Here is a 25,935-nt window from a genome sequence, read left to right as displayed (position 1 = left end):
AGCATAACAGCATAACCCCCCTCCAAACCTCTCCATTTTCTCTTTAACTAGATGTCTTACGTAAGAAGTATTAACAAAATGTGCGTACTAGAGCAGAAAAATACTCACATTAACTGATAATTAGAGACAAATGTAAATGTTTTACGTAAACTTCGGTAGCAATAGTGTCACCTTCATAGTGGAGAATCACAAATTGCAAAATAAATAAATATTTTCCTGTTTTTTTAAGATAACATATTCGCGGTTTTTATCAGTACAAAATGATTTTTTTAAAGCCGTGGTTAATGGCAATAAAAACGTCCCTGTAGTCGTTGTAGTTTCTCAAGAGTAGATTATTTTTGCCTTCACTACCTGCACGTGCCGACTTGTTTTCCTACGTCACTTCCTGCGCGCCAGATCCTGAACCAAGAAGTTGTAAACTAGCGTTAAAAGTTTCTGCTGACGACATTCTTGCAGACTTCGCTGTTTTTAGATTGTATTTTGGGGTCATCCGCTTCAGACGGCTTAAAGTTTAAGTATCTTTAATGCTACTGTGGTTGTTCCGATAATATTATGTTGCTAAGTTTGACTGTTAGCAGCCAGATTAGGGTCGCTAGCTGCTACCATTAGCAACAGAAGCAGCAGTGCAGATAACGTTAAACAAAACGAAGTTAGTAGCTCTAAAAGGCAACATGGATTTACACAGATCACCTTTTTGCAGACGTAGGGTGTCTTAGATTGTAGCCGATGTCTGCTAGATAGCTCTAGCTGTCAACATGTCTAATCAGCTGACTGCAGAGCAACAGCGAATGATTGAGGAGAACAGGCGGAAGGCTTTAGAAAGACGAGCCCAAAGACTTGGACAGGCTAACAGCACCAATGTTAAGCCCTCAGTAGGCTCCAAAAGTACTTCAGTGCAAACACAGCTCCCCAAACAGAGTCCGGATCCTGTTGCCTCAGTTCAGCACAGAGAAACCTCAGTCTCGGGACCAAAATGCTTCCCCCCTCCCTTAAAAAGGGAACCACAGAGCCAAAGTCAGCAGCAGCTGCCTGGCACTAGCAGCCACTTCAACCAAAGCACTGTGTGTAATTCTGCATCTTCAAACCAGGTGAGGTTTATGCTTAAATGTGCAGTCATTTACTGTCGGTGAGGATAGTTTTATAATGCTTCGTATTATATGTCTCTGCAGACTCTTACTAACTCAATTCCTCTGGTAAGTCAACATTTGAGGAGCTCCGTCTTGTCTCCTGAAGGAAGCATCCCCGTGGGGCCAGCTCAGGGCAAACATCAACTCTCATCCAGCAGCTCCGGAGGTGCAGTTGGCTCATTTTACAAGCAGCCCAGTAAACCTGCTCAGAGTCAAGTGGCACAGCTTTCCTCTAACCCCACCTCTACAAATGTCGTACCTGCAAAAAAGCCTGCCATCTCTGTAAGGGGAAGATGTGTACCTCACACAGAAGACCGTTTCAGGGTAGAAGTGAGCTACCATGCAGGGCTTATTGCTGTTTTCAAGTCCATCCCCTCAAAAAACTATGGTAAGTGTTTGAGATGCTTACTGTGCTGTTTTGCAGCTGATATGTTACTCCGTGAATTTTGCAGTGAATTTTCAGTGCTTGTTACTCTTGAAGACCACCAAAAGCCATTGGTATACAGTCATATCAACCATGTGACTAGACATTTACAATGTGACACCTACCTCCTAAAAGTGTTATTGACTTGGTTAGATGCTGTCAAGTTGTTTTCTTGAGTTTTTCTTATGATCATGCACTTGGCCTCCCTCACTGCACTGAGATCTCATTGGATGTCATATTTAAAATTACAGCACAAATTCAACACTTTGGATCAGCTTTAGATATTATGTCAGTTTCTTTTGTCATAAAAGGGAACAGGCCTCACCTGGCCATAAAACTGCTTACCAGTCAATTATTCTCTGCTTGAATTAGTCTCTGAAAATATATATAAAATTTTTGTAATTCCTAAACAGTTAATGCAAAAACTGTAAAAACTGTTATCTTCTTTTATGAACATAAATCTCTAATCCTATATAGGATGATTAGCAATTTTAAAATAGTTATTTTGTATTATATACTGATTTTGCTGGCTTTTGGAATTAAAAATGCAATTTTCTGCCTTAGATCCTGCCACCAAGATGTGGAACTTTAGTCTAGAAGACTACCGACAGCTAAGTACGGAAGTATTCACAGGATCTTCCATATTCAGGAGCTCAACTCATGCACGCTGCTGTTTTTAAACAAACTCTGTCTTAAATCATTACTTTTTTTCTTGACCCCGTATTGCAGTGGAGGAAGCAGCTGCCATTCCTTCGGTGTCTTTGAGACCTTTGGAGGGAATGGAAGCGGTGGACGTGACGGAGGCCACCAGCCGAGCTCGGGACGGCACGGCCCTGGCAGCGCTGCTCAAGTTATGTAATGGCTGGCAGAAGCCCGGAGCCACTTTGCAGGGCCAGTGCATTCTGGTGTCCCAGACAAAGTTTGAGGTGGACATTGGCTACCATGTTGATGTCATTGCAGCATTCAAGCAAATGCCAACAAAGAACTACGGTAACAGTGGCTTTATTTGATTATGTTTGTTTTTTTGACAGTCTCTTTGCTTTTGTGGTTTCTGATCTCAGATTTTTTTTGTCTGTGGCAGACATGAAAACAAGAAAGTGGAATTTTTCACTCGAGGACTATAAGAGACTCAGTGAGTAATGACACTGGCTTTATTTAGCAGGTCTACCAATGTCCCTGTTACATTTGCCATCTTGTCTTACCGCGCTGTGTTCCATACCCAGTGGATCTCCTCAGTGGGATAGCAGCAGTGGAGGTGGAGCCTCTTCCCAGGGCAATAATCCAGGCTTTCTCTGCCAGGTTTGATGGGACTGAAGCCAGGATTTTAAACGTCCCTGAGGCAGACCTCTCTAGCATCGACCCCTCTCTCACCCGAAGCCTCATGCCCTTCCAGAGGGAGGGAGTCAAGTAGGTCTCTTTGGGTAGTCATTATTGCTCTTTCTAAGCAGTGTAGCCAATAATAACAATAAACAGTTATTTATTTGTAATTTCTTCTATGTGTGCACATTAAAAGCCACTGTTTGTGAGACATTCCAGTAATGACCTTTTATCTTAAATATTTCCTTCTGTCTCTGCAGCTTTGCAGTGTCTAAACAGGGCCGCCTCCTCCTGGCTGATGACATGGGCCTGGGAAAGACTATTCAGGCCATCTGTATAGCAGCTTATTACAAAAAGGAGTGGCCTTTGTTGGTGGTGACTCCGTCCTCTGTACGATTCACCTGGGCTGAGGTAAAAACTGTGCCTAAAGAAAAATAAGCTCATTACTTAAGAGGTGCTAGAGTTCATCGCTTTGTTTCCATTTAATAGCGTCACGTTCGGTCAGCACGCGCCGTCTTAAGGATATCCTTCTACTGTCCTTTGACTCAAACTCTGTTCTCCACATTATAATCCTGGTTTCTGCTTAACTCTCTCTGCATTTGAAGAATGTTAATGTGGTTCCCTGTGGACTTCTTGCTCTTTGTTAGGTGCTTTATCTTAGCAGCGAAGATGGCAGCCTTGAATTTAATGCTTCCATTTCTTTGTCTCATGGGTGACAAATTAGAACTGTGAAGCACTGATTTATGGTGGAGGTGTTAATACATGGTGTATTTATTTGACTCCTTTCCTTTGACTGTTTTTATCCTGAAATCAAATATTTAAATGCACTGTTAATTAGTTCTTTTCAAGTTAAATGATTACTTGTTTCATCTTGAACTTTTCAAAACAGAGAAAAACATCAGTTATTTGTTACCAGATCCACAGGAAACATATTCACATGGCTTGCTTTTTATCTACTTAAAAATAAAACTGATATTAAGTTTTCTGTTTCTTTGTGACAAAGAAAAGTAGACTGGGAAATTGTAATCTTAGGTACAGTGCTGTGCAAAAGTCTTGAGTCACCCCTCATTTCTTTATATTTTGCATCCAAGTAGACAGTCTTTGATGTCATTTTTAAAATGGCTTTCTGAAGGTCTTGCCAAGTTTTTATTTGGGTATCAACTGCTTCATTTTCAGCCCAGTCCTTGTACCTGACCAGAGGATTTCTTTTTTGTGACGCTACACAACACTGGGGTGAAACATTGTTGTCTCTACAAAGACCATATTCACAAAAAATCATAATTTATTCCAATCTCTTTAGTTCAGTCTGCAAAAATTGCCAATGTTAACACAATTTGACAAAGGGGAAAAAATAGTATTGTTGCACCAACAAGGTGATTCAAAGAGCTATTAGCCTCTAAAGAATAGAAGAAACTGGAGAAAAAAGAAATCTCAGGCTCCGACAGTCTCGGTCGTTGTGTCCTCAGGCCTTGGGGCGATCGTGGCTCAAGAGTTGGGCGTTCGTCTTGTAATCGCAAGGTTGCCGGTTCGAGCCCCGGCTTGGACAGTCTCGGTTGTTGTGTCCTTGGGCAAGACACTTCACCCGTTGCCTACTGGTGGTCAGATGGCCCGGTGGCGCCAGTGTCCGGCAGCCTCGCCTCTGTCAGTGCGCCCCAGGGCGGCTGTGGCTACAATGTAGCTTGCCATCACCAGTGTGTGAATGTGTGTGTGAATGGGTGGATGATTGTGTATAGTGTAAAGCGCTTTGGGGTCCTTAGGACCAAGTAAAGCGACCATTTAGCATAAAAAAACTATCTATAGCAGATGAACAGCAACTGACGCAGAACGTGAGCGTGATCCATATTAATGAAGGGAAGCAGGCCAAAAAGGTAACACTGAAAACCAGTGGCAACTGGTCTGCTAGCCAAAAATGGTTGACTTTGAAATATTAACATCTCTTTGTCCCTGTCTTTCAGTACTTTCTAGTGTCAGTGACCATCCGTGTCTTATGTTCTGTAGCATCTATTTTTTTTGTTTAACTTGCAGCAGCAGTGCATTTTCAAAACCAATTTCACTCACTTTCACAGCCCCCCCTCCCGCCCCAAAATAGGACGAAACGCAGTCCTCTTATCAGAGGTTGAAATCCCAGTCACCGGATGTCGTCCCATTAAAGGACACTTCCTCTGTCTGTTAGTCTTGTGCTTTGGGCCAAATGTACAGCACAGCACAGGAGCTATAATTTAATGAGTTTAAACTGGGCTGACAAGCGAATGGCAAGAGAGTAAGCGAATTGTCAGTGGGCAGTTTTTCTAAACTGCATGATTGATTGTTTTTCAATGGGAGCACTCTTGCAGTGGTTACCATGAATTATTTGTGGTGGAAAAACATAAATTGGCTGTTATTCACAAAGTAATGTTGGCTATAAATTTAAGAAACTGGTGGGATCCCAGTGCTAGTTAGACCAATCCTGATGCTTTGAGAGTGTTTTTTCAGTCTGTCTCTCTCACACGAACCTTTATCTGTGCCTGCAGGCCTTCAGACGCTGGCTTCCCTCCTTGACTCCTGACAGCATCAACGTAGTGGTGAAGGCCAAAGACAGTCTGCGGTCTGGTTTGATCAACATCATCAGCTATGACCTACTGAGCAGGATGGACAAGCAGCAGCCAGGAAATCCCTTCAATGTTCTCATCATGGTGAGCTTATTATTTAAACATGGCTGTTTTCAGTTCACATTCATGTTCAGGTTAAGGTTCCTAAATCCTCGCTGACGTGTCGTTCTGTGTAGGATGAGTCTCACTTTCTGAAAAACATGAAGACTGCTCGTTGTAAAGCAGCATTGCCTCTGCTGAAGGTACTTTTTTTTTTTCTCTCTCTCTCTCACTTTTATTTAATGTTTTACTGGGATTAATAATTTTGTTAGATACACCATAGGGATTGTTTGTTTTTTCCTCCTTCCTTTGCATGGGTCACAAATTAGATTTGTTATTAGATTATATTTGAACGGTTTCCCCTCATAATTCATTAAAATTCAGGTAAGGCCCAGATTTCAGTAAATCTGTGTGTCAGATAGCCCATAGGCTGGCTGAACAATTGATTTAATTTTGAAGGCAAACAGATCTGGGATTTCTGCCATCAGACAATTATCTGTTTCTCTGCAATTTACAATTTAAGCGAAATCCACAGTCCATGCGACTATTAATATCATGGTTATTTTTCCACCAAGATTAAAAACATGTACCGTAATTGTCGGGCTATAAGCCGCTACTTTTTGCACAAGCTTTGAACCCTGCAGCTTTTAGTCAGGTGCGGCTTTTCTATGGATTGTCCAAGATTTTTGTCATATCGTAAGAGGATTTATTTTGTTTGTTCCGCTGTTGTACGGCACTACGTTGACTGGCAGGAGGGCATGTGATCAGACACACAGTATCGGGGTTCAAGAGTGGTATGTTGGTCACGTGTCCATCCGCCAGGCAACATAGTGCTGTACAAGTAGCGCGAAAAACAAACTTCAAATTAACGCTACGCGTTCAGCGGAAGTCGTGGATGACGAGCGGCGATAAACTTGCGAAAAGCAAGTTATGCTCAACTCCACCGGTGGAACCTGACAGCGTGGAAAAGTGTGAAAACATCCACGATCACCAACGGATTTCAAAGGGCTGGACTGCTGCATTATGGAGAGGAAGACACTGCCACGGCCCTTCAGAGGGGGTTCGACTCTGACACTGACAACGAGGATTTCTTTGGTTTTGTAAGTGACAACGAATGAAAGAAGCTGAGAGTGGATGACGTAGCCATCCTGAGCCTGTTCGTTTCCGACACTGGAGAAGAGGACTTTGGTGGTTTTAGTGCGCAGGAAGATGGTGGTGAATGACTGACTTTTCTTCTTGTTAAAGCCGTGTCGCTGCACCTGAGCCTAAAAGGTAGTCCGAATCTATTTTTCTGGTGTGCTGTAGGTTATTGTTATGTACTACATTTGTTACTCATTTATGAAGCACAGCACATGTTTCGTACTTGTAATTACCGCTACTTGCACATATACCTAAAAAGTTATGCAAATATGTACCCATAACTTGTTTTTCAAAATATTAATAAAAGTGATGTCTCCAAACAGCCATCTCTTTCCTGACAATTCCCTTTGTGCATATTCTCTTACATATGATAAGTCAACATTGAAACACCTGCGGCTTTTGGTCAGGTGCGGCTAATGTATGTACAAAACAGGATTTTCCACTGATTTTAGCTTGTGCGGCTAATATTCAGGTGCGCTTTGTAGTCCGGGAAATACGGTAATCAAATCAAAATATATAATTTGCTCCCATGGACTAGACTGAGTAAACAGTTCTCTGTGATCAGAGTTGTCCGTCTTTCCATCCTCAGGTAGCGAAGAGAGTGATTCTCCTGTCGGGGACCCCCGCCATGTCCAGACCGGCTGAGCTGTACACTCAGATTTTGGCCGTCAGACCGACACTCTTTCCACGCTTCCATGAGTTTGGGATCCGCTATTGTGATGCCAGACAGGTAGTCTGTTAACTATAAAGAATTTTTGCTACACTAATTGATGTTTAGTGCTGTTTACTTGTATGTGGCTGTGACTCCAGGACACATGAGACTATTAGAAGACTAGCCAGCAGATATATCTGTGCCTCGCCTACTTTGTAAAGTGTCCAGTTCTTGATCGGAGATGTCTAGCATTTGCAAAATGGGTTAAATAATTCATAGGACTGCTGACAAGTACACAACAGGTTTATGAGGTTACAGTTAGTGCATGCTGTAAAACCAGTGTAAGCTTATGACTGGTGTATTGGTGTTTAAACACATGTTTGACTTTTATTAAAGCAAATTTTTGTAGAAGAAAGAAAAAATCTTAAAGTTTACATTCAACTCTTTCCAAGTATAACATTTGAACTTTTACATGCCACATTTTATTTTCCACCAGTCATTCCCACTATCACCTGTTCTTTTATTTTTTTGCCTTTCACTGCACCTACAGATGACCTGGGGCTGGGACTACACAGGCTCTTCTAATCTTGGAGAGCTGAAGCTGTTGTTGGAGGAGTGTCTGATGCTGCGCCGTCTCAAGTCTGAGGTCCTTTCCCAGCTTCCCGCTAAACAGCGCAAGGTGGTCACGGTGACCATCGATGGGATCAACACCCGCACGAAAGCTGCTCTGTCAGCTGCAGCCAAGCAGCTGGCCAAAGGACATCGCAATGTAAGTCATAGGTGTTGAAACCTTTGAAACCCGGGAAGGTAATAGAATTTGAATACTGTGTTTTCTAATCATTTCTACATAATCAGGAAATCATAGAACTGATGGATATACTTTCAATGGACACTTTATTGAGTGTACCTTTTCAACTTCTCATCTAATTAGCCAATCACATGGCAGCAGCTCAATACATTTATAGTCATGGTCAAAATGAGCTGGCCTGGTCTTAGTATTCCCAAAACTCCTGATTTTCCCGCACATCCATCTCTACAGTTTTCGGAGGATGGTCTGAGAAGGAGAAAGTGATTATTTATTATTAAGTGAGTGGCAGTTCTCTGAAAATGCCTTGTTGATGTCAGAGGTCAGTGGGGAATGACCAGACTGGGTAGGAAGCCACTCATATAACCACTCCTGCAGAAGAGCATCTCTGAACACACAACACGTTGAAGCAGATAGGCTACAGCAGCACTGGGCTAAAGTTCACAGGTGCAGCAAAATAGGACAACAGAAGGGTCATAATTTGGTGTAAACAGCATGAAAACGTGGATCCATCCTACTTTGAATCATTGGTTCGGGCTTCTGGTGGTGCAATAGTGTCAGGGATATTTTCTTGGAACCCTTTTGGTTCCTTAGTACCAACTGAGCATCCTTTAAAAACCAGACACTACCTGAGTATTGTTGCTGACCATGTAATTTATGGTTGTACAGCCAAAAAATCTGCATCAATATGGACCAAAAACCTCTGAGGAATGTTTCCAGCTCTTTGTTGAATGTGCCACAAAGAGTGAAGACAAAAGCAGGTCAAAATCAAAGTGCCTGAGTGTATATTTCAGTAGTTATAAAATATCACAATATCTGCAAAAGTAGGATTTGTTTTATGTCTTCACTTGTATTGCTTGTACGCTCCTAAAATACAAAATTCATAACAAAGACTGTGACTAAAAAGACAAATCTGTTAAGAAGAGGCTGAGGAAGCTTTTAGTTAGCCCAAGGTAATCAGATGTATTGGCTCAGTCCTCGAGCCTCAAGCGCACACAAATGCTTTTAAACGACCCAGAATTCTCCGGCCCAGCCTCATTGGAGTGTTTATACGGCCCGATGGGAGTGAGTCGCTGAGCTTGATTGTGCATAATCACAGTACTCCTCCGAGTAATGGCAGTCTTATCAAATCATCAAACAGAATCTCCTGTCAGTTCTTATCTTGTGATGTTCCTTATCTCTTTTTCAGAAAATGGAAGAGAAGGAAGCCCTCCTCGTCTTTTATAACCACACAGCCGAAGCCAAGCTACAAGCCATTATGTAAGTACAGACCCTCTAATGGTGGGGATCAGTGAGTCGAATCAGCTTATATTTGATGAGCGCTGAGATTAAAATGTAAAATGAAAGAGAATCTTTTGTCAGAGCATTATGATTGCACCGCACTGGAGATAACCAAGACTTCAGATAAAGACTGAATATTTCAATGTTTTTTTGAAATGGTTCAGCTCTGCAGTATGTTGTTCTGTCCCTCTCAGGGAGTACATCATAGACATGCTGGAGTGTGGGAGGGAGAAGTTTCTGGTGTTTGCCCATCATAAATTAGTCCTGGATCATATCACGACCGAGCTGGGGAAAAAAGTAAGGAAGACACATACTGATGATACCCCACACAAAGGGCTAGTAGTGGAAAGTGATGCAGCTGTGACGTAGAAGAATGAAGTTTAACTTTTTTGTTTGTTTGTTTGTTTGTTTTAAACCGGTTACTCAGATGAGATCTTTTGTGGGAGTAAACGTCAAACGGGTCAAGTCCTTCAGTAGCTGTGGAGAACAAGTGTGGGCGGCTCTGAGCACATTTGAGCTTTAGCACTACTACTATGACTTATTGTTCTTTCAAGTTTAATAAGGATGGGATTATTTAATTAATTTGGTGATTTATCTTGGTCTGCTGCAATAAGTCATTATTTTTGAGTGATTGTTTTCAGAAAATAACAAAGGTTTACTTCCTCCTCAGAATGTCGGTTTTATCCGCATTGATGGGAGCACTCCATCAGCGGAGCGACAGCAACTGTGCGAAAGGTTTCAGTACTCAGCCAAGACCTGTGTGGCGGTACTGTCCATCACTGCAGCTAATATGGGCCTAACCCTGCACTCTGCAGACCTGGTGATCTTCGCTGAGCTTTTCTGGAACCCCGGGGTGAGACATGGAAAGCTGTCCCTGCAAAACACTCCGCTGTCACTGAAAGGACACTGTCAGTAACACCATTCTTTAATATTTTGGAATCCCGCTGTTTAAAAAGCTCCGGTTTGCTTCTCGGCCCACACATCAAATATAGAACAAGAAGTGTTCTAATGCTACCAAGCTGAATCCGAAAATTAGAGGGCTACTGTATTAATACTGGTTGTCAGCATTTAACTTTTAAATAGGGAAAGGAAATTGAAAATATAAGATATGAAAGCACTTTTGTTATGAAAAGATAAATTAGTTACCGAGAAGAAAAAATAAATAATAATCTGCTCTTTACAAGACAATAAATGTGTTAATTTAATCTCTAAAGCAGAGTAATTTTAATATGGGAGTCTGTGGGGATTGACTCACGTTTTAAGCTACCCTCAAGTGGCCTTTAGAGGAACTGCGCTTTCATGAACACCACAGTTTTTCTGGTAACAGAGAACACAAAATTACATTATGACATTAGATTATATGTTATAATCCAGCCATAGTGTGTGTTTTAGTAATCATCCATGTGTTTAGGTTATTTTTTCCTGGTAGCCTTCGAAACATTATGTCGCTCTGTTTCTTATACCCACAATGTGATAAATTCCCCCAAAACCTGAAAGGAGACATTTCCCAGAAGCACACATCTTATGCGGGTTAGATTTTTTTTTTTTTTTTTTTTTTTAAAGGAGTCGAATGCAGAAAAAATGTGACTCATTATAAGCACATATTCAGCCACAGCTTCAGTTCCAGGTGGAAACTAGTGCTTTAATTTCAGCTGTCGGCAGATAAATTAAAAGCTTGAATAATGTCTTTTCATCGATTTTTCTTCTTGAGGAGTCTTTGGCCTTTTGGGGTCACTGCAGCTAAATGAAAAGCCAGAATCATTCTCTAAAGCTGTGAAACTCCTTTGCTCTTTTTTGCTATAAAGGAAAAAGCTTTTTTCCTCCACTGCAGGTTCTCATTCAGGCAGAGGATAGAGTTCATCGTATTGGACAAACCAGCAGTGTGAACATTCACTACCTGGTTGCCAAGGGAACTGCTGATGATCACCTATGGTATGTGTCAATCAGGAGGAAATACTGTATGACCCAACTACAGGCATTTATGTGGCTATTCAGACTGTTTCCTGCAACATTCATTAGTCTTGGTCTGTAACAGCAGAGGGAGGAGGAGGGGTTAATGTGGGCTGACTGGTGTGCATATTGTGACAAACAGTGAGTGAAGGGCTGGACTGATATTTATTTATGTATCATTCCAGGCCCATGATCCAGGAAAAGATGAATGTCCTGGAGCAAGTGGGTCTTTCTGAGGCAAACCTCTCGGAAACTGCAGAAAACACCAGCTTCCACTCCAAGGTAAACTGTGTATTTGTATGTAAATTAATAATGTATAGTGTTGTTAAGAGTTTTTACATATACATTTATGTTTTAAAACACACTGATTATTTCTGTTTGTCTAGGATCCTGCCCAGAGGAGCATCATGGAGATGTTCCAGAGATCATTCTCTGCAGATGACGACATGGATGAGGCCATCTTGTTGGAGGCCGCAAATGACTGGGAGGACACTCCGCCCGAAACCACGTCTGCTCAGCACCACGGCACCAGTACGGGCAAGCAGTGGAGCTACAAAGACCAATGATTGACCAATTTTATTGCCATCATTTTTTGGGTTTGCCCATGGAGCAAAGCCTAGTCCTACATCTCAGCTACATCATGCCTGCACTGAGTTGAAAGTTATTTTAATGGGTGAAAACTACAATAAATCTTTTTGTTTTGCTAATACAGGAAAATGTGAAGATTTTTTTCTACCATCCTTTTGACATCCTTTAGAATAGAATAGAATAGAATTCAACTTTATTGTCATTGCACATGCACAGGTACAGGGCAACGAAATGCAGTTTGCATCCATCCAGAAGTGCTTTAGTGATATAGATATATTACAATATATATTAGCAATAATATAGATATGTGAGTATATTACAGAAATGGGTCTATTATGGTATGTTATAATGTACACGGTATGAAGTATGTTGTGAATATTCTATAACTATAAGTATGTACAGGCTGTAGTGAGTACAAGCTATGTACAGGATATGAACAGGATATAAATATGAAAAACTATACAGAATATGAAATAAATAACTTTACAGAATCTGGGATATACAGCTATACAGAAATGGGAACTATGCAAGTTGTAAACAGTTGTAGGATTAAAGATTATCGAATGTACAGAATGATTATTTACACAGAGCTATACAGTAGTGCAGTTAAGATAAGTGAGGGTGTAGATAGTTTCTACAGAGGCTATATAAAGTGCTAGTGGTTGTGAGTGGTGGTTCAGTCCATGTTATTATTGTGTTTGAGGGTACAGTTGTCCATTGTGGGTGTGTGTATGTTCAGTCCATGAGTTTAACGTGGGTCAGATGTCAGGAGGCAGAGTTCAGGAGTCTGACAGCTGTGGGGAAGAAGCTGTTCCGGTACCTGGTGGTCTTAGTCCGGAGGCTCCTGTGGCGCCTCCCAGAGGGCAGGAGGGTGAAGAGTCCATGTGATGGGTGACTGGGGTCTTTGATGATTTTCCCAGCCCTTTTCAGACACCGCTTCCTGTAGATGTCTTTTATGGCAGGAAGTGGTGCTCCGGCGATGCGCTGGGCAGTTTTCACGACCCTCTGCAACGCCTTCCGGTCCGAGGCAGAGCAGTTCCCGTACCAGACTGTTATACAGTTGGTCAGGATGCTCTCGATGGTGCAGCGATAGAAGTTCACCAGGATGTCTGAGGACAGGTGGTTCTTCCTCAGAGTCCTCAAGAAGAAGAGGCGCTTTAAGTTGCATGGTGGCCAGATTACATGTTTAAACTCCTTCAAGATACTTCAGATTAACTTGGATTATAGTCATTTATAGGTTTTAAATTTATAGACTGTATGTAAAAGAAGGATGTTACCACCTGTGATGTAACTGTTAGTTTATGAATTTTTGATTTGAAGCCAGAAATGACCAAATTTACATGAATGTGGCGTGCTAAATTATCAGCAAATGATAAGTCTTTTTTTTTAACAAGATAAGCCATAAACTAATACACAGTACAGACAATTCCAAATACAAAACACAACCAAAGTTTAACTTTGAAACTCAAAACTAAGATGGGCAAGAAGTCCAGTTCATTGACTCAGATTAGATTAGAGCAGCATCTATAAACTATTTAGAGCTAAGTAGGAGACTGATAAAATATTTGTTTCACTCACCAAAACTGAGCAAAACCTTTGTGGATCTTTTAATTTTACCACATACTAAGCTGTCTTATGAGTCACATATTTCCACTAGAGACGCTCCATTAGGCACCTTCACTACAAACTGGAAGCAGCATATGTTGGCCTGTCTGTTAGTAAAAGTAGCCATGCCACTAATTTTAAGCTTTAACAGTCCCCAAATGGGTGAGTTTAACCTTAGCTTCTCACTGCCCTTGTGCATTTACTATGAACAGGGACATTAGTTCCTTATTCATTTTCTTAACAGATCATCCCACTCAGGGTTGTGGGTGGGCTGAAGCCTATCCAGGTTGTCATATGGTGAGTGACACCAGACACCAATTTTTCATACCAGGCTGAAAACATGTTATTTAATTGGCTGAAATCAGCAATTTTAACATGAGAGGCTATGGGGATTGATTTACTTTTGGAGCCACCCTTAAGAGGGAGGACAAGTCTCGAGAGGAACTGCAGTTTTTTTTCCTTTTCCATGTTGCCTTCATTTTTCAGTCCTGGAGGTTGCAAGGTGGTTGAATTGGTGGTTGAAATGATCTGCAAGAAATACCTAATACTAACAATTATGTAGCTTTTTAGAGCTGTTAGATATTTTCTTTATTCATGCACCTCATTAAGGTAGTTTCAGTGTGTAATTTATGTCCCATTGTTATAGCAATATCCCGCAATAATTACGGTAAAAGGAAAAAACTCGAGCCTAATTGCTCTGTTACGGTCCCCTCTACTCACCCCTTGAATAAACAGGAGTAACACTCTTTATACTACCTTCATATTGTTCATATTATCACAGCACTGTGGTAGTAAATTACAGGAGACAACCTAAGGTACTGATAGTGGCACAGTGTACTCACTAAAGGATTCTGTGAACACTGAAATTGTCAGTCGCTTTTTGGTGATTGTACTATCCTGGTTTTAGTCACGTAGCCCGCGGCTGCTGATGTGAGCTGAGAGAGCCATCAAACTGTCGACGGCAGTATTAAGCGAACACGTCTACAGTGTTTCTTGAATGTGCCGTCTTGATACGCCACCTACAAAAGGTGTAAAAAGTATGATATATATTTGTCTTGTTTATTTCATGATTCATAGAATGGCAGGCGCTCTGTTGTTCCCACGATTTTACACATTAAGCTTATAATAGAAGAGAAAACACAAGGTGTGATGATTCAGTTTGAGTGCTCTGGATCGATGCTTCTTCCTGTTTGTGGGTCATCTGCAAAATAAAGAGGGATGCTGAAGATAACTCTTCTAAATATCACTGCTGATAAGTAATAACGGCTTTGCTGAACAACACTGTTGCAGTGTTCATAATTTATCAAACATGGGCTGCACACAGATTCAAGATTCTGTCCCCTGATCCTAATTATGCATTAAAAAAACATGGCAACAGAAAAAAGATACAGCACACTGGAGGTGCAATTTTCCTCCGCAGGTATGAGATGGTATGATTCAATCAAGATTTACTTCATTCCCTACACACGGAGAGGCTGTAGCGCCAGTTTGCATCGCAATTCAAGCAGCTGTTTGTGACATTATGGAGATGAGTGGCATTAGTTTTCTCTCAGTCAGGAGAGACGCCTCTTCTTGTGCAAGTAATCTTGATTGTCATTGTAAAGAGATGTATCTACTCAGTGTTCACAGTAAACAGTAATTGTGGTGTCCCAATTTCAGTCTCTCTTTAGCTACATTGTTGACTAACACACAGAAAAATGGCCATTAATAAAGTCAGTAGACATACAGATACCAATACCTCATCCCTGTCTTTGTAAAGTGATGAAAATACTCTATGGCTTTCTCATCAATGTGAAAGCAACTTAAATTCTGCAAAAGTGCAGACTCTAAAGGGTCAAGTCCCTTCAGTTGAAGATTGTATAATTTCTGGTTTTCTCTGCAGCCTTTACTTCCTCTTTAGCCAAAGATGAACAAAAAAAAGATTTATTTCAGTATGATAAGAAAAATTTAGTTAACACCAAGAAAATCGATGTAAAAAATCAGCTGCAAATTGTTATTTAGAGGAAACCAGATGGTGTGACAGATGGTAAAGACTTTCACACTCATTATATGGTCACCTGAAATGGGATCGTCACTGGTGAGCTCCGCATCTGTGCTGATGTCACCGAAGATAAAACGGATCTTTTCCTCCGCGTGCTGCTCGTTGGAAGAACCATGAACTGAGTTATGGAGGATGTCTGCAGCAAAGCGAGCCCTCAGAGACTCCGGGGACGCTTCCTTTGCCTTGTTCGGGTCTGTGGGACCCATCATGGCCCTCCACTCCTCCACCGCATTTTCCTTAGTGAGGACAAGCATCATACAGGGTCCCCTGAAACAAACATTTGTGGGATGTTTACACGCTGTAATGAAAATGCCACAGTGAGTGAAAGGATTGTCTAACTGTAAAGCTATCATGTTTGGCAATATGATTGCAAACATGCAAAGACAGAGGAATGCATCTGGTTGTTGGAAAGTTTGGATAACCAAATATACGAGGCCAGCTTTTCAGTCTGGCCTCGTATGCTGCCTTTGATATAACCTTGAAATATAATAACAAACATGACAAAATACTATTTTAATACTGAAATAACACACAAAATAATGCAGTTAAATTGTCTAGGGCAACAATGGGAGACTTCCTATTGTTACAACAAGCACCATTTGACTGTAAGGATGAATATGGTGCACTGCAGGTAAAAAACGATGTGCAGGTGTCTCTGTTAAAACTGGGCCAGAACAGGTATCTAGGTTAAATGATGCTACTTCTTTAGGCTTTAAATAACTATATTTTAAAATGTAGCTAGAACTACTTTACACTGAAATGTGGCCGGCAAGATTATATCGTAAAAATGTGTATCCGTTAATAGCTGTTACTGACGCTCTGGAGCTCTATAAAAGCTATTCAAGGAGGAGCTCTAGATTCATGTGATAGCCATCCTTATTGCATATATTAATACTATTAATCCATAATTAAGGCTAAAATTGAGCTAATATTGAGGCACTGAAGACATTTTTTCAGGCTGCTGTGACCAGCTGCACTCAACTCTCTCATTTTGTCCAAAAAGTTGTGTAACAGCCAAGTGAAGGAGCTAATCGGAGCGGAAGATAGCTCTAAAATCTCGATGTGCGATGTGGGACAAAGAATGAAACTGAGATGCACTTCGCAGCCACTCGCCTGAGGCTGCCTTGATTCTTAGCTGCTAAGATTACTGTTAAAAGTGCCATTAGAAATTGGAGTGGCAGCAGGAATTAGGGCGGGTATGCTGTCACTTTGCACTGCTCTGGTGGCTGTATTCGAGAGCAGACTAACCGACACATGAACTCCACCAGCTGGTTAAAGAAAGGCTTCTCTCTGTGCTCTTTGTAAAACTCCTCAGCCATCTCCCTTGACAGCACGGTCTCCTTTAGCCTTGTTACAGAGAAACCTCGGCCACGAATCTCCTCCAAAATAGCCTCTGTCAGAATGAGGAGCAAAAATATATGAAAAATATGTCAAAACAAAAGTAATGTCAAGCATTTCTGTGTCGTTACAAATGAACATAAAAAGACCTTTGTGTTCCTCCATTGCATCTGGCTTGATCACTGCCACAGTCTGTTGTTTAGGGAAGAAGAAGCTGATCTCTTGCTCTGCCTCTTCGCGGCTTCCACTGCCGTGGAGCTGGTTGATAGGCTTATTTTCCACTGCAAACTGGGCCCTTAGACTGAGTACGAGGGAAACAAAGAAGAAAATTACAAGTGTGATTGTACTGTCTGGCACTATCCACGTCGAAAAGAAAGTATTGATGGTTTCCAGAAATTATTTTCAAAGGAAAGGATGTAATTTAATGAGTAATTTTTGTGTAATTTAACTGTCATTTTCTTTACTTCTGTTCAGACTGCCTTGTTTGATTCCACTCCAGTTAGAAAGCACAGAAACATATGGTGCATTGCAGACAGAGAAAGACAACAGACAATATTTAATTGTGTCAAAGCACTGCTGTTTGAAAATAAATACAGATAGTTCATGCGTCTGCAAAAGAAAATGTTCATCCTTTAACAATGTCTTGGAGCAGTCGGTAGTGAATCCATCAAAGTACAGATGTATATGAATGTTAGATAGGAAGCACTTAGGCATAAAAAAGTGTTTGTATGGATGCTTGAATGAGGCATGTTGTATAAAGCACTTTGAGTGCTCCAGTAGAGTAGAAAAGCACTATGTAAGAACCAGTCAATTTACTCATTTATATAATTCCTCATTCAAACACAAACTACTCAGAACTAAACAGAAAATCCAAAGTATACTCATCCTGCTCTCTTCCCTCTTTAGAGTCATTTCTTTTCTTTGACTTTTAAAACATAATTTAAAATGTTGCTTTTCCAAGGATCTACTCTATAAAAATATAAAGAAAAAAAGTTGTTTTTAGTTAGTCATAGTGGATGTCAACAAGTCGTATACACATTTTGCACAAATTAAAGCAAAGTCAGAAAGTACGAGTGATATATTTCCCAGTATGCCCCTCTACCATCAACTTTTCAGAAAAATTGTTTATTTATAATCAGTGGAGTGTAAAATGACTGACTACATATTTGCAGAGCTAAAATTCAATTCCATCCATCTATCTGTTTTCTTCTGCTTATCCAGGGCCAAGTCACAGGAGCAGCAGCCTAGGCAGAGAAGACCAAAACACCAAGGCTTTCCCAGGCCAGCCGAGAGATATAATCTCTTCAGTGTGTCCTGGGTCTGCCTCAGGGCCTGCACCCGGTGGGACATGCCTGAAATACCTCACCCAAGAGTGTGAGTGTGATCAGGGTCCAAAAACATACTTACATTTAATAAGTGATTCTAAACTGGTCATGGTTGTGAGGTGGATGAAAGTGTATGAGAGAAAATGTGTTTAAATCTCTGTAAATGTGTGGTTAGATTTGGCTTGCAGTCTGGAGCGCTTTAAGTGGACAGCAGGACTAGAAAGTGCTTTATAAATGCCCGTCCCTTTCCATTTTCAATGACTGCAATGGAATCAGACAGAATCAGACTCAAAGACACCCAGGGAGTCCCTGCACCACTTTAAGAACCACTTATCTAGCTGATTTTGTGTTGTTTGGCTCTTTTTGTAATTTTTCTTGACAAGGATAAAAAGAGAGGTGAAAAGAGTGCCGAGTTCTCTCTAACAAGCTGTTAGAATCTGTGACAGACAGTAGATTAGCTTTTTAAACTTCACTGCTTTTCTACTGGTAGTTTTCCTCACTGTGGTGCACATTACTCACCAGTCTGGACTCTCCTCTTTGGCTTTATTGATGTCAGAAGGACCGAGGATGGTTTTCCAATGACTTACAGCCCCTTTTCTGGCAAGAGCCAAAGCCAGCACCGGCCCACTGTAAAAATACACTTGTTGTATAATCATCTGGAGTATAAAAACAAAACAAGAAAATCTCTGGATTAATTATACAGTTTGTTGAAAGTTACCTGGTCATGGTTTGGAGCAGTGCAGGGAAGTAGTCCTCCTCAACATGTTGACAGTAAAACTGTCTGACCTGCTCCTCTGACAGCATCACCTCTTTTTGAAGCGCTATTATAAAGCCAGACTTGTGGATGTGATCTAAGATCTCTTCTGCAAAATCAGGGATATGAAATAAAAAAGAAAACATAGCAGTCTACCTAAAATAAGCATGTGGATTTTCACTGCATTGTACAGTGTCATTCAACACCTTTGGTGAAGGAGTCAAGGAGCAGTCTCGCTGTTAATATGAGCTGTTATTGAAGGTGTATCTGTGCTTGCCCACGTGTGTACTTGTGCATTTGGCATGAGCCCCACCTCTGTTCTCCCTGGCAACGTCGGGGCGGATGAGAGCCAGTGTCCTCTCCACATGCTCTTCCTCCCCATCCTGCTCCATTACCGAGGCCGTCCGAAAGTTGGGGAAGAAGAAGGCGAGTTCCCTGCTGGCCTGGTCGCTGTCCTCACTACCGTGCACTGCGTTGAACAGTGTCTCTGTGCCGTATTGTGCCCGCAAGCTGCAGGAAGCCAGGGGGGAGAAAGGAGAGGAGACCAGATGGTTGCTCAGCTGGTGCTCAACCAGAGAGAAGCATAATGTTTGGGTGTGTCTGATGGAGCAGGCGACAATGTGCTTTTTGTTCCTTTTTCCAGACTCCAGATTGTTTCGCACTGTTGCAATCAGCAGTGCAGAGATAAATGTCGATGCTGCAAACAAATGTTGTACTTCCCAGAAATTATAATTTACTTAATGACACTGGATCATATGCATAATTTCCAGTAACTAACCTTTCTGGATTTTCTCTCTTGGCTTCTTCTATGTCTGCTGGGCCAATAAACTCACGCCATGCCGGTACAACGGCTGCAGATCCCTCTACCTGAGAGAGTACTAGAATATGGAAGGGACCACTGGACATAAACTGCACCAAATCCTCAAAGCACGCCTACAAACCACCAACACATACAAAGAGCAGGCGAGACACAGACACATATGTTAATGCACTGAATACAAAACCTGCAAAAACAAATACATATACAACTCATGCCCATTTATTATTTTCTCAGCAGTAGTATTTCCCAGGCTTTTCTCACATATTTAAAATTTCTGTATCTATAACAATTTGGTCTCGTCAAAAACAGCACCATAAGCAAAATAGAAAAAAAAGCTGCTTACACAGCAACTCTATTTTGAGCCCCGTGCTAAAATGCAGATGGATGTGTCATGTGTAGCAAAGTAACTGAATGATTTTTGCACTGGTCGTGACTGCTCTGCTACCGGTATGTTGACTCAGAATATTAATGGCCCTGGCTAACATCACAAACATTCACTGCATCATCATCAGTTTTCCTCACTTTGACTTGAATGTCAATCTATGCAATAAGCCTCTGTCTGTGAGAAGAATTGTCTTTTTGTTATTCTATACCATTCCCCTCTATTTCGCTATACCGCACCTCTGCTGCTTTGTGTTGGTAAAAATCTCGAGCTTCAGCCTCCGTTAGCGTGCGTTCCTCATGCGCCAGGATCTCAAAGCCAGCATCCTGAATCTATCCAGGAGAATATCAGCATCAACATAATGAATTAATATCAGCAGGAAAGCTTGAGACAATCTTTCCTTCTCCCAATGTGAGCAGTGATCTTCTTTATATACCTTCATAATAATCTCATTTGCCTTGCCGTGAGCAACGGCGTCTGGTTTAATGATGGCAACTGTGTAGGATTTACTGGCAGGGACTGCAAGAGAAGAGAGGAGCTTGAGTGATGATCTGTAATTCTGACAGAATGCAAAATATTCCACAGAATCAACAGGAAACACCAATGATAAGTAACATCAGCACTGAAAATACTGCCAATTATATTTTTCCACAGTACCAATTACACTTTCTTCATTTTCCAAATGTTGTGGCAACTCCTCCTCTTCTTTGTTCTCCTCATCTGTCAGACCATTATCTTTCACCTAACAAAGACACAACAAAGGAAATAAAAATAATGAATCCCTAAACATGACTGTCTTTACATATGTGTGTATAAACTACAGCTATGGCTAATGGTGGCTTTAGTATTATTTAACGTGGCTTTATAACTTTTATTTTCCACCCAAGAGTCACATAAGATATAGAAAAAAAACCCAGTAAAGCATTAGGTTCTAACCGGGAAATGTTTGTTATTTTTGCTCCAAATGTCATTAAAACAAAATCTTTACTTAGCTGGATACAATTTAATATATATTCGACTTCATTACACGTCTGTTTTCAGGAAAACCAACTGCTCTCTGAAGTCCAGAAATTATTAGTAAATGCCAATTTCTCCCTAGGGCCCTGTACAGGTTATTTTAACTCGCCAAGCGACTAATAAATTCTAATAAAAATAACCTACAAATAAATAAATGTAATACATTCAACTGGTAGCCTTTTAAACCATACTTATTGGAAATGACAGTGCAAAGAGTGCAGGCTGTCTGTTTTGCCCTGAGATGCAGCAAAAGACTAATTCATACACAACTATTAGTGTCAGACTGACAGGATTTTGACATGAACTTGGTGGTTATTAGGCTTTATTTTTACTCTAAATGTCGAAAAATAAATAAGAAACACCTAAAAAAAAGCTGCTGATATATTTTCTGCTGCTTGACTTAAGTGGCTAAAAGCCATCATCCACAGAAGCAATTCTGAAATACTACTGTAGGAAAACGAAACGGGTAAATAATAAAATAAACACAGACTGATTTGATTTTAGTCACATTGCTTTCAGCACTGGTAACATACACGCTGGCTTACTGTCACGTTGTTATGGACTACTTTACTTAGAACAGAAAAATTAATTAATATTAATGCTTTAACAAGCCGTGACAAGGCAGCATGTCTGCAGAGAAACACTCTATTGTTCTGGCAGAAATATGTGTGAATTCATGTGTATAATGAGCTCCTCACCACTTTGCGTTCACCACCTTGCTCCAGGACCAGCTTCTCTTTGGCTAGCTCCTCCACAATCATCCTCTGAAGCATGGGAGCGTTTGCCCCACGCAGTACAGCCACCAGCTCCCCACCCTGTTCATTCAACATAAGCCTAGTAATAAGTTAACTTTTTTTTTTTTACATTTAATTTAGCATTTATAAAATGGTGAGATACAAAAAGGCTTTAGAGGCCTATGTAAGCGATCCACAAAAATATTAAAAAATTTAAAAAGAGCAACAAGCTTAGAGACAAGTGTAATTTCGATCAGACAAATAAATATTTCAACAGAATATATTTAATTTACAGAATATTTTTTCACCGCAAGGGGGGCATGGCTCTAAAGCCATTTTCACACACAAACTACAGGCCTGAAATTTTAGCTGCATCTGAGATATTCAACTTTAACCAGCCAGATTGCAAGTACAAAATCTATATGCTGGTCCCATGTGAGAACAGTCTAGGTACATTAATTATTCACTTAATATACATCAAGTGAGTGGTGTCATGTTTCCTGGCTGCGCTGACCAGGCACCACCCTCAGTTAAACCAAGCACATTGCTAGTAGTGAGAATGTACCTGAAGATGGTTATGTGATGCAAACGATCACCCATAACAAGACTGAATGCTGGTAAGGGAATGCCTGCATATGCTCCTAATATGGAAAGGCCTGCATGGCTCTGGCAGTGTGGGTTTGGGCATTTTCCTGCTGAAAGAGATGCTGCTGGTGTACTGCTGCAAGAATGGGACAAGTAAAGACTGGAGCGCCTCATCTCGATACTGCCATCTAGTCAGATTTCCACCAAGAACACTCGATTAGACATGGTGCTCTCGTGAACAAGACTGCAGCAACACATGCCAGCATCCAGCATGCGAATAGCCTGGCCTTGGTCAGTCAGTCAGTTGCAGCATGGTGGGACACATGACAATATTGTACATACAAAGGGTTTTTTGCATTCTGTGATCACTTGGCTTGAGACTGCACTAAATTGAGCCAATTCATAGGACTTCAAATGACTTATTTGTGTTTGATAAACAAATCACCAATCTCATTTGAACTGAGAATATGTTTGGGCTTTCTAAGACATGCTGAGAAAGGGGATTTAAAGCAAATATTGAGTCAATATTTTACGGCACAAAACATTTCTTTCTTTGACTAGCATACTTGCTTATACTTAAATGTAGGTACAGAATAATGCAACAAATTTAATTTAATAATTGTAATAACCATTACAGGCTACAGGTATCATAAACTGAAATAGACTGAAATAACTAGAGACAGAAGTTGTGTATAAAAAAACAGCAAAACACACAAACCTGTCTGGCACAGTATAATAGTATGCTAACACTCTGTGTTTACTAAGCCATTTTTGCGACATTAAAATCCTATATTCAGCCACTGTGATGACATCTGATATTTGATTTGTATACTTTTAATAAGGCATTTTTATTTGTTTGATATTGTTTATGTTGAAACTGAAACTGAGACACACACATATATCACTTTGTTAATCAGCTTTTATTTAATTAAATAATTCATATAATTATTAACAATCATTTAATATTTAATTTATAGGTTTACTTCTCTTTGTTTTATTGCATTTTTTATTTTTATTTTAAAGTTAGTTTTCATCTTTATTGAAAGGTGTTTTGTCATATTATATTGGATACTATTTAACTATATACAATTCTACATATTTAAGCTAATACATTTGAGATTATGCTTAATTTAATAAAGAAATTTCGCAACCTTTGGGATAAGAAAAGTATACTGAATCTTATCTTAGTAATAAAGCACTGAACACACATTTTGTCGTTGAACTATACAGTCAACTATATAGCATATAGCCAACTAGCCACATTATTAGGCATATACGACCTTACTAGTACTGGGTTTGAGCCCTTTTTGCCTTAAGATCTGCCTTTATTCTTCATGGCATACATTCAGTAACTTGCTGGAAACATTCCTTAGAGTTTTTTGGCCATATTTACATGATAGCATCACACAGTTGCTGCAGATTTCGAGTTGACTGCACTGCAAATCATTCATTCCACCACATTCCAAAGGTGCTCTATTGGATTCAGATCTGGTGACTGGAGGCCATTTGAGTACAGAGAACTCATTGTCATATTCAGGAAACCAATTTGAGATGACTGAGCTTTGCAATATGATATGTTATCCTTCTGGAAGCAACCACCAGAAGATGGATGCACTGTGGTCATAAAAGGATTGACACGGTCAGCAACAATACTCTAGTAGGCTGTGGCATTTAAACAGTTAGTAGTTGGCGCAAAGTGTGCCAAATAAATATCTCCCACACCATTATACCACCAGCAGAATGAACAGTTGGTACAAAGGATGAATGGATGCATGTTTTCATGTTGTTTATGCCAAATTCTGACCCTACCCTCACATCACCAGCTAACATTTTTCCAGTTTTCCATCGTGAGCCATGCCACATTCAAAGTCACTTAAATTACATTTCTCCCCCAGTTTGAAGCTCTGTTTGAACTTCAGCATGTCATTCTGACCACGTCTACTTGCCTAACAGCATTAAGTTGCTCCTGTGTTGAGCACATTGGGTTGGCTGATTACATAGTTGTGTTACTGAGCAGTTGAATAAGTATACCTAATAGAGTGGCCAGCGACACACACAGACACACACTCACCCCATAGAAGAGGAAGGTGGGTTCACATTTCCCTCGATACCTCTCCAAAACATCAATGCTGTCTGCTTCAGCCTGCACCAAAACACACTCACACACACAATTTCAAAGGTCCTTCTCTGAAAATTTTAAATTCTTCATATTTTTTATTGACTCTTCTTACTGTGGCAAAATGAAGCAAGTCATCACCCAGTTCATTCTTTATTTTTCGCAGGAGACTAACCACAGCACGACAGGGACCACACCATTGCTGATACACATCTACGACTGCAATGAGAGAGTCAGCAACTGATTGTGTGCGTGTGTGTGTACAAGACAGGAGGACAGAAAGGAGGTGTGGTAGGCTGGTACAATTATCACACTGAGCACAGGGGGGCAGCAGAACACAGCAAATAAGTAATGACGATGCCAGCAGTCCTTCACATCACGCTGTAACATCTTTATAACAGTTCTCGTGGAGCGTTCATTTTTATTAGGACAACAGCTCTTTTACTGATGAAAATCTTACCTGTTAAACCCTTGGTTGCAAGAATCTCTTCCCATTGCTCTTGGTTTGTGACGGAAGCCTGGATATGAAAAGACAAACTGTTATCCCCAGAGATGATAAAAGTAGCTTTAAAAAAAACCCCACAAAATCACAAAAACACAACCTGCAGCGTTGCCTCCTTTTTCTTGCCTGCCATTTGTTGGTCAACTTAAACAATATATTTAAACTAAAAATATAAAACTACTGAGCGCAGAGTAATATGCTAAAAAGAAAAGGATAAAGTTTAATTAGCTAAAATGCTAACACGCCGAAATGGTGCTCGCGCTTGTTTGGCCCCTTGGTTGCTAAGCAACGCTGCCTTCCGCTTCCCGGAGTCATCCCAGGCTCCGACTGTTGCTTGTGCTATCTTCAATAATTAATGCTAAGGCAGGCCACATTTTCCTCCTGCCAGGTTAATGTATTACGGCAGTAAAAAGAAGGCATCTCTGATCGGAGGCACACAAACCTGTTTAACTTTTGGATCCAGTTTTTACATGGAGAACTGCAGAAAAACCTCTCTATCAGCGGACCCTGCGGGCTCATTAGGAAAAAAACAAAAGCACAGGAGCTTAGCTACCGCTGTGTTACACGTAAGCACATAGCTTTTATTTATTCATGTGTATTATATTCTATATCAATAATTAATAATCTGTTTTCTTGTTGATTTGTTTACAAAGGTTCATACAAGATATAAAACGTCCTCTAAGGGGAATTCAGGGGTTCAATGTTATTACACTTATAAAAATAGCAGAAAAGCTAAATCAAAGTGAAAAACACTGTGAGCTTACCACTGTCTAAATCAATGACTGTATATAAAATATATTTTATA

At 40.5% G+C, this 25,935-nt stretch overlaps 2 protein-coding genes across 8 annotated transcripts in view; one reads left to right on the top strand and one right to left on the bottom strand.

The window, feature by feature from the left end:
- Positions 1–25,407, bottom strand: part of nme9 (NME/NM23 family member 9) — a 40,586-nt gene extending 15,179 nt beyond the window's left edge. The window contains exons 1-16 of one of the 7 annotated variants that reach the window (XM_004555449.6): positions 25,231–25,407; positions 25,089–25,146; positions 24,744–24,847; positions 24,584–24,670; positions 21,892–22,008; positions 20,834–20,918; positions 20,613–20,695; positions 20,416–20,508; positions 19,753–19,907; positions 19,288–19,484; positions 18,939–19,083; positions 18,740–18,847; positions 17,045–17,196; positions 16,806–16,950; positions 15,574–15,824; positions 8,165–8,341 (exon numbers count right to left, since the gene is read on the bottom strand). In XM_004555449.6, the coding sequence (XP_004555506.2) occupies positions 8,280–8,341; positions 15,574–15,824; positions 16,806–16,950; positions 17,045–17,196; positions 18,740–18,847; positions 18,939–19,083; positions 19,288–19,484; positions 19,753–19,907; positions 20,416–20,508; positions 20,613–20,695; positions 20,834–20,918; positions 21,892–22,008; positions 24,584–24,670; positions 24,744–24,847; positions 25,089–25,146; positions 25,231–25,263 (1,875 nt within the window). In that variant the 5' untranslated portion in view covers positions 25,264–25,407 and the 3' untranslated portion in view covers positions 8,165–8,279. Of the gene's footprint in view, positions 1–8,164; positions 8,342–13,072; positions 14,718–14,756; positions 15,025–15,573; positions 15,825–16,805; positions 16,951–17,044; positions 17,197–18,739; positions 18,848–18,938; positions 19,084–19,287; positions 19,485–19,752; positions 19,908–20,415; positions 20,509–20,612; positions 20,696–20,833; positions 20,919–21,891; positions 22,009–22,492; positions 24,538–24,583; positions 24,671–24,743; positions 24,848–25,088; positions 25,147–25,230 lie in introns of those variants that run through there. The other 6 variants (XM_004555450.5, XM_076875098.1, XM_076875096.1 and 3 more) reach the window with 6 other exon arrangements.
- Positions 372–12,032, top strand: smarcal1 (SWI/SNF related, matrix associated, actin dependent regulator of chromatin, subfamily a-like 1). The gene is made up of 17 exons (XM_004555448.6): positions 372–1,088; positions 1,170–1,515; positions 2,116–2,166; positions 2,281–2,541; positions 2,633–2,683; positions 2,775–2,958; positions 3,129–3,279; positions 5,379–5,540; positions 5,633–5,698; positions 7,225–7,365; positions 7,838–8,056; positions 9,282–9,352; positions 9,568–9,670; positions 10,044–10,226; positions 11,205–11,305; positions 11,509–11,605; positions 11,710–12,032. Exons 1-17 carry the CDS (start codon positions 756–758, stop codon positions 11,887–11,889), a joined length of 2,700 nt encoding a protein of 899 aa, XP_004555505.3. The 5' UTR covers positions 372–755; the 3' UTR covers positions 11,890–12,032.
- Positions 25,408–25,935: the final 528 nt, after the last annotated feature.

The sequence above is a fragment of the Maylandia zebra genome, linkage group LG16 (assembly GCF_041146795.1).
Source record: "Maylandia zebra isolate NMK-2024a linkage group LG16, Mzebra_GT3a, whole genome shotgun sequence".
In the NCBI taxonomy this organism is placed as follows: Eukaryota; Metazoa; Chordata; class Actinopteri; order Cichliformes; family Cichlidae; genus Maylandia; species Maylandia zebra.
The sequence above is the reverse complement of the archived record's forward strand: the minus strand, read 5'-3'. Positions and strand labels throughout refer to the sequence as shown.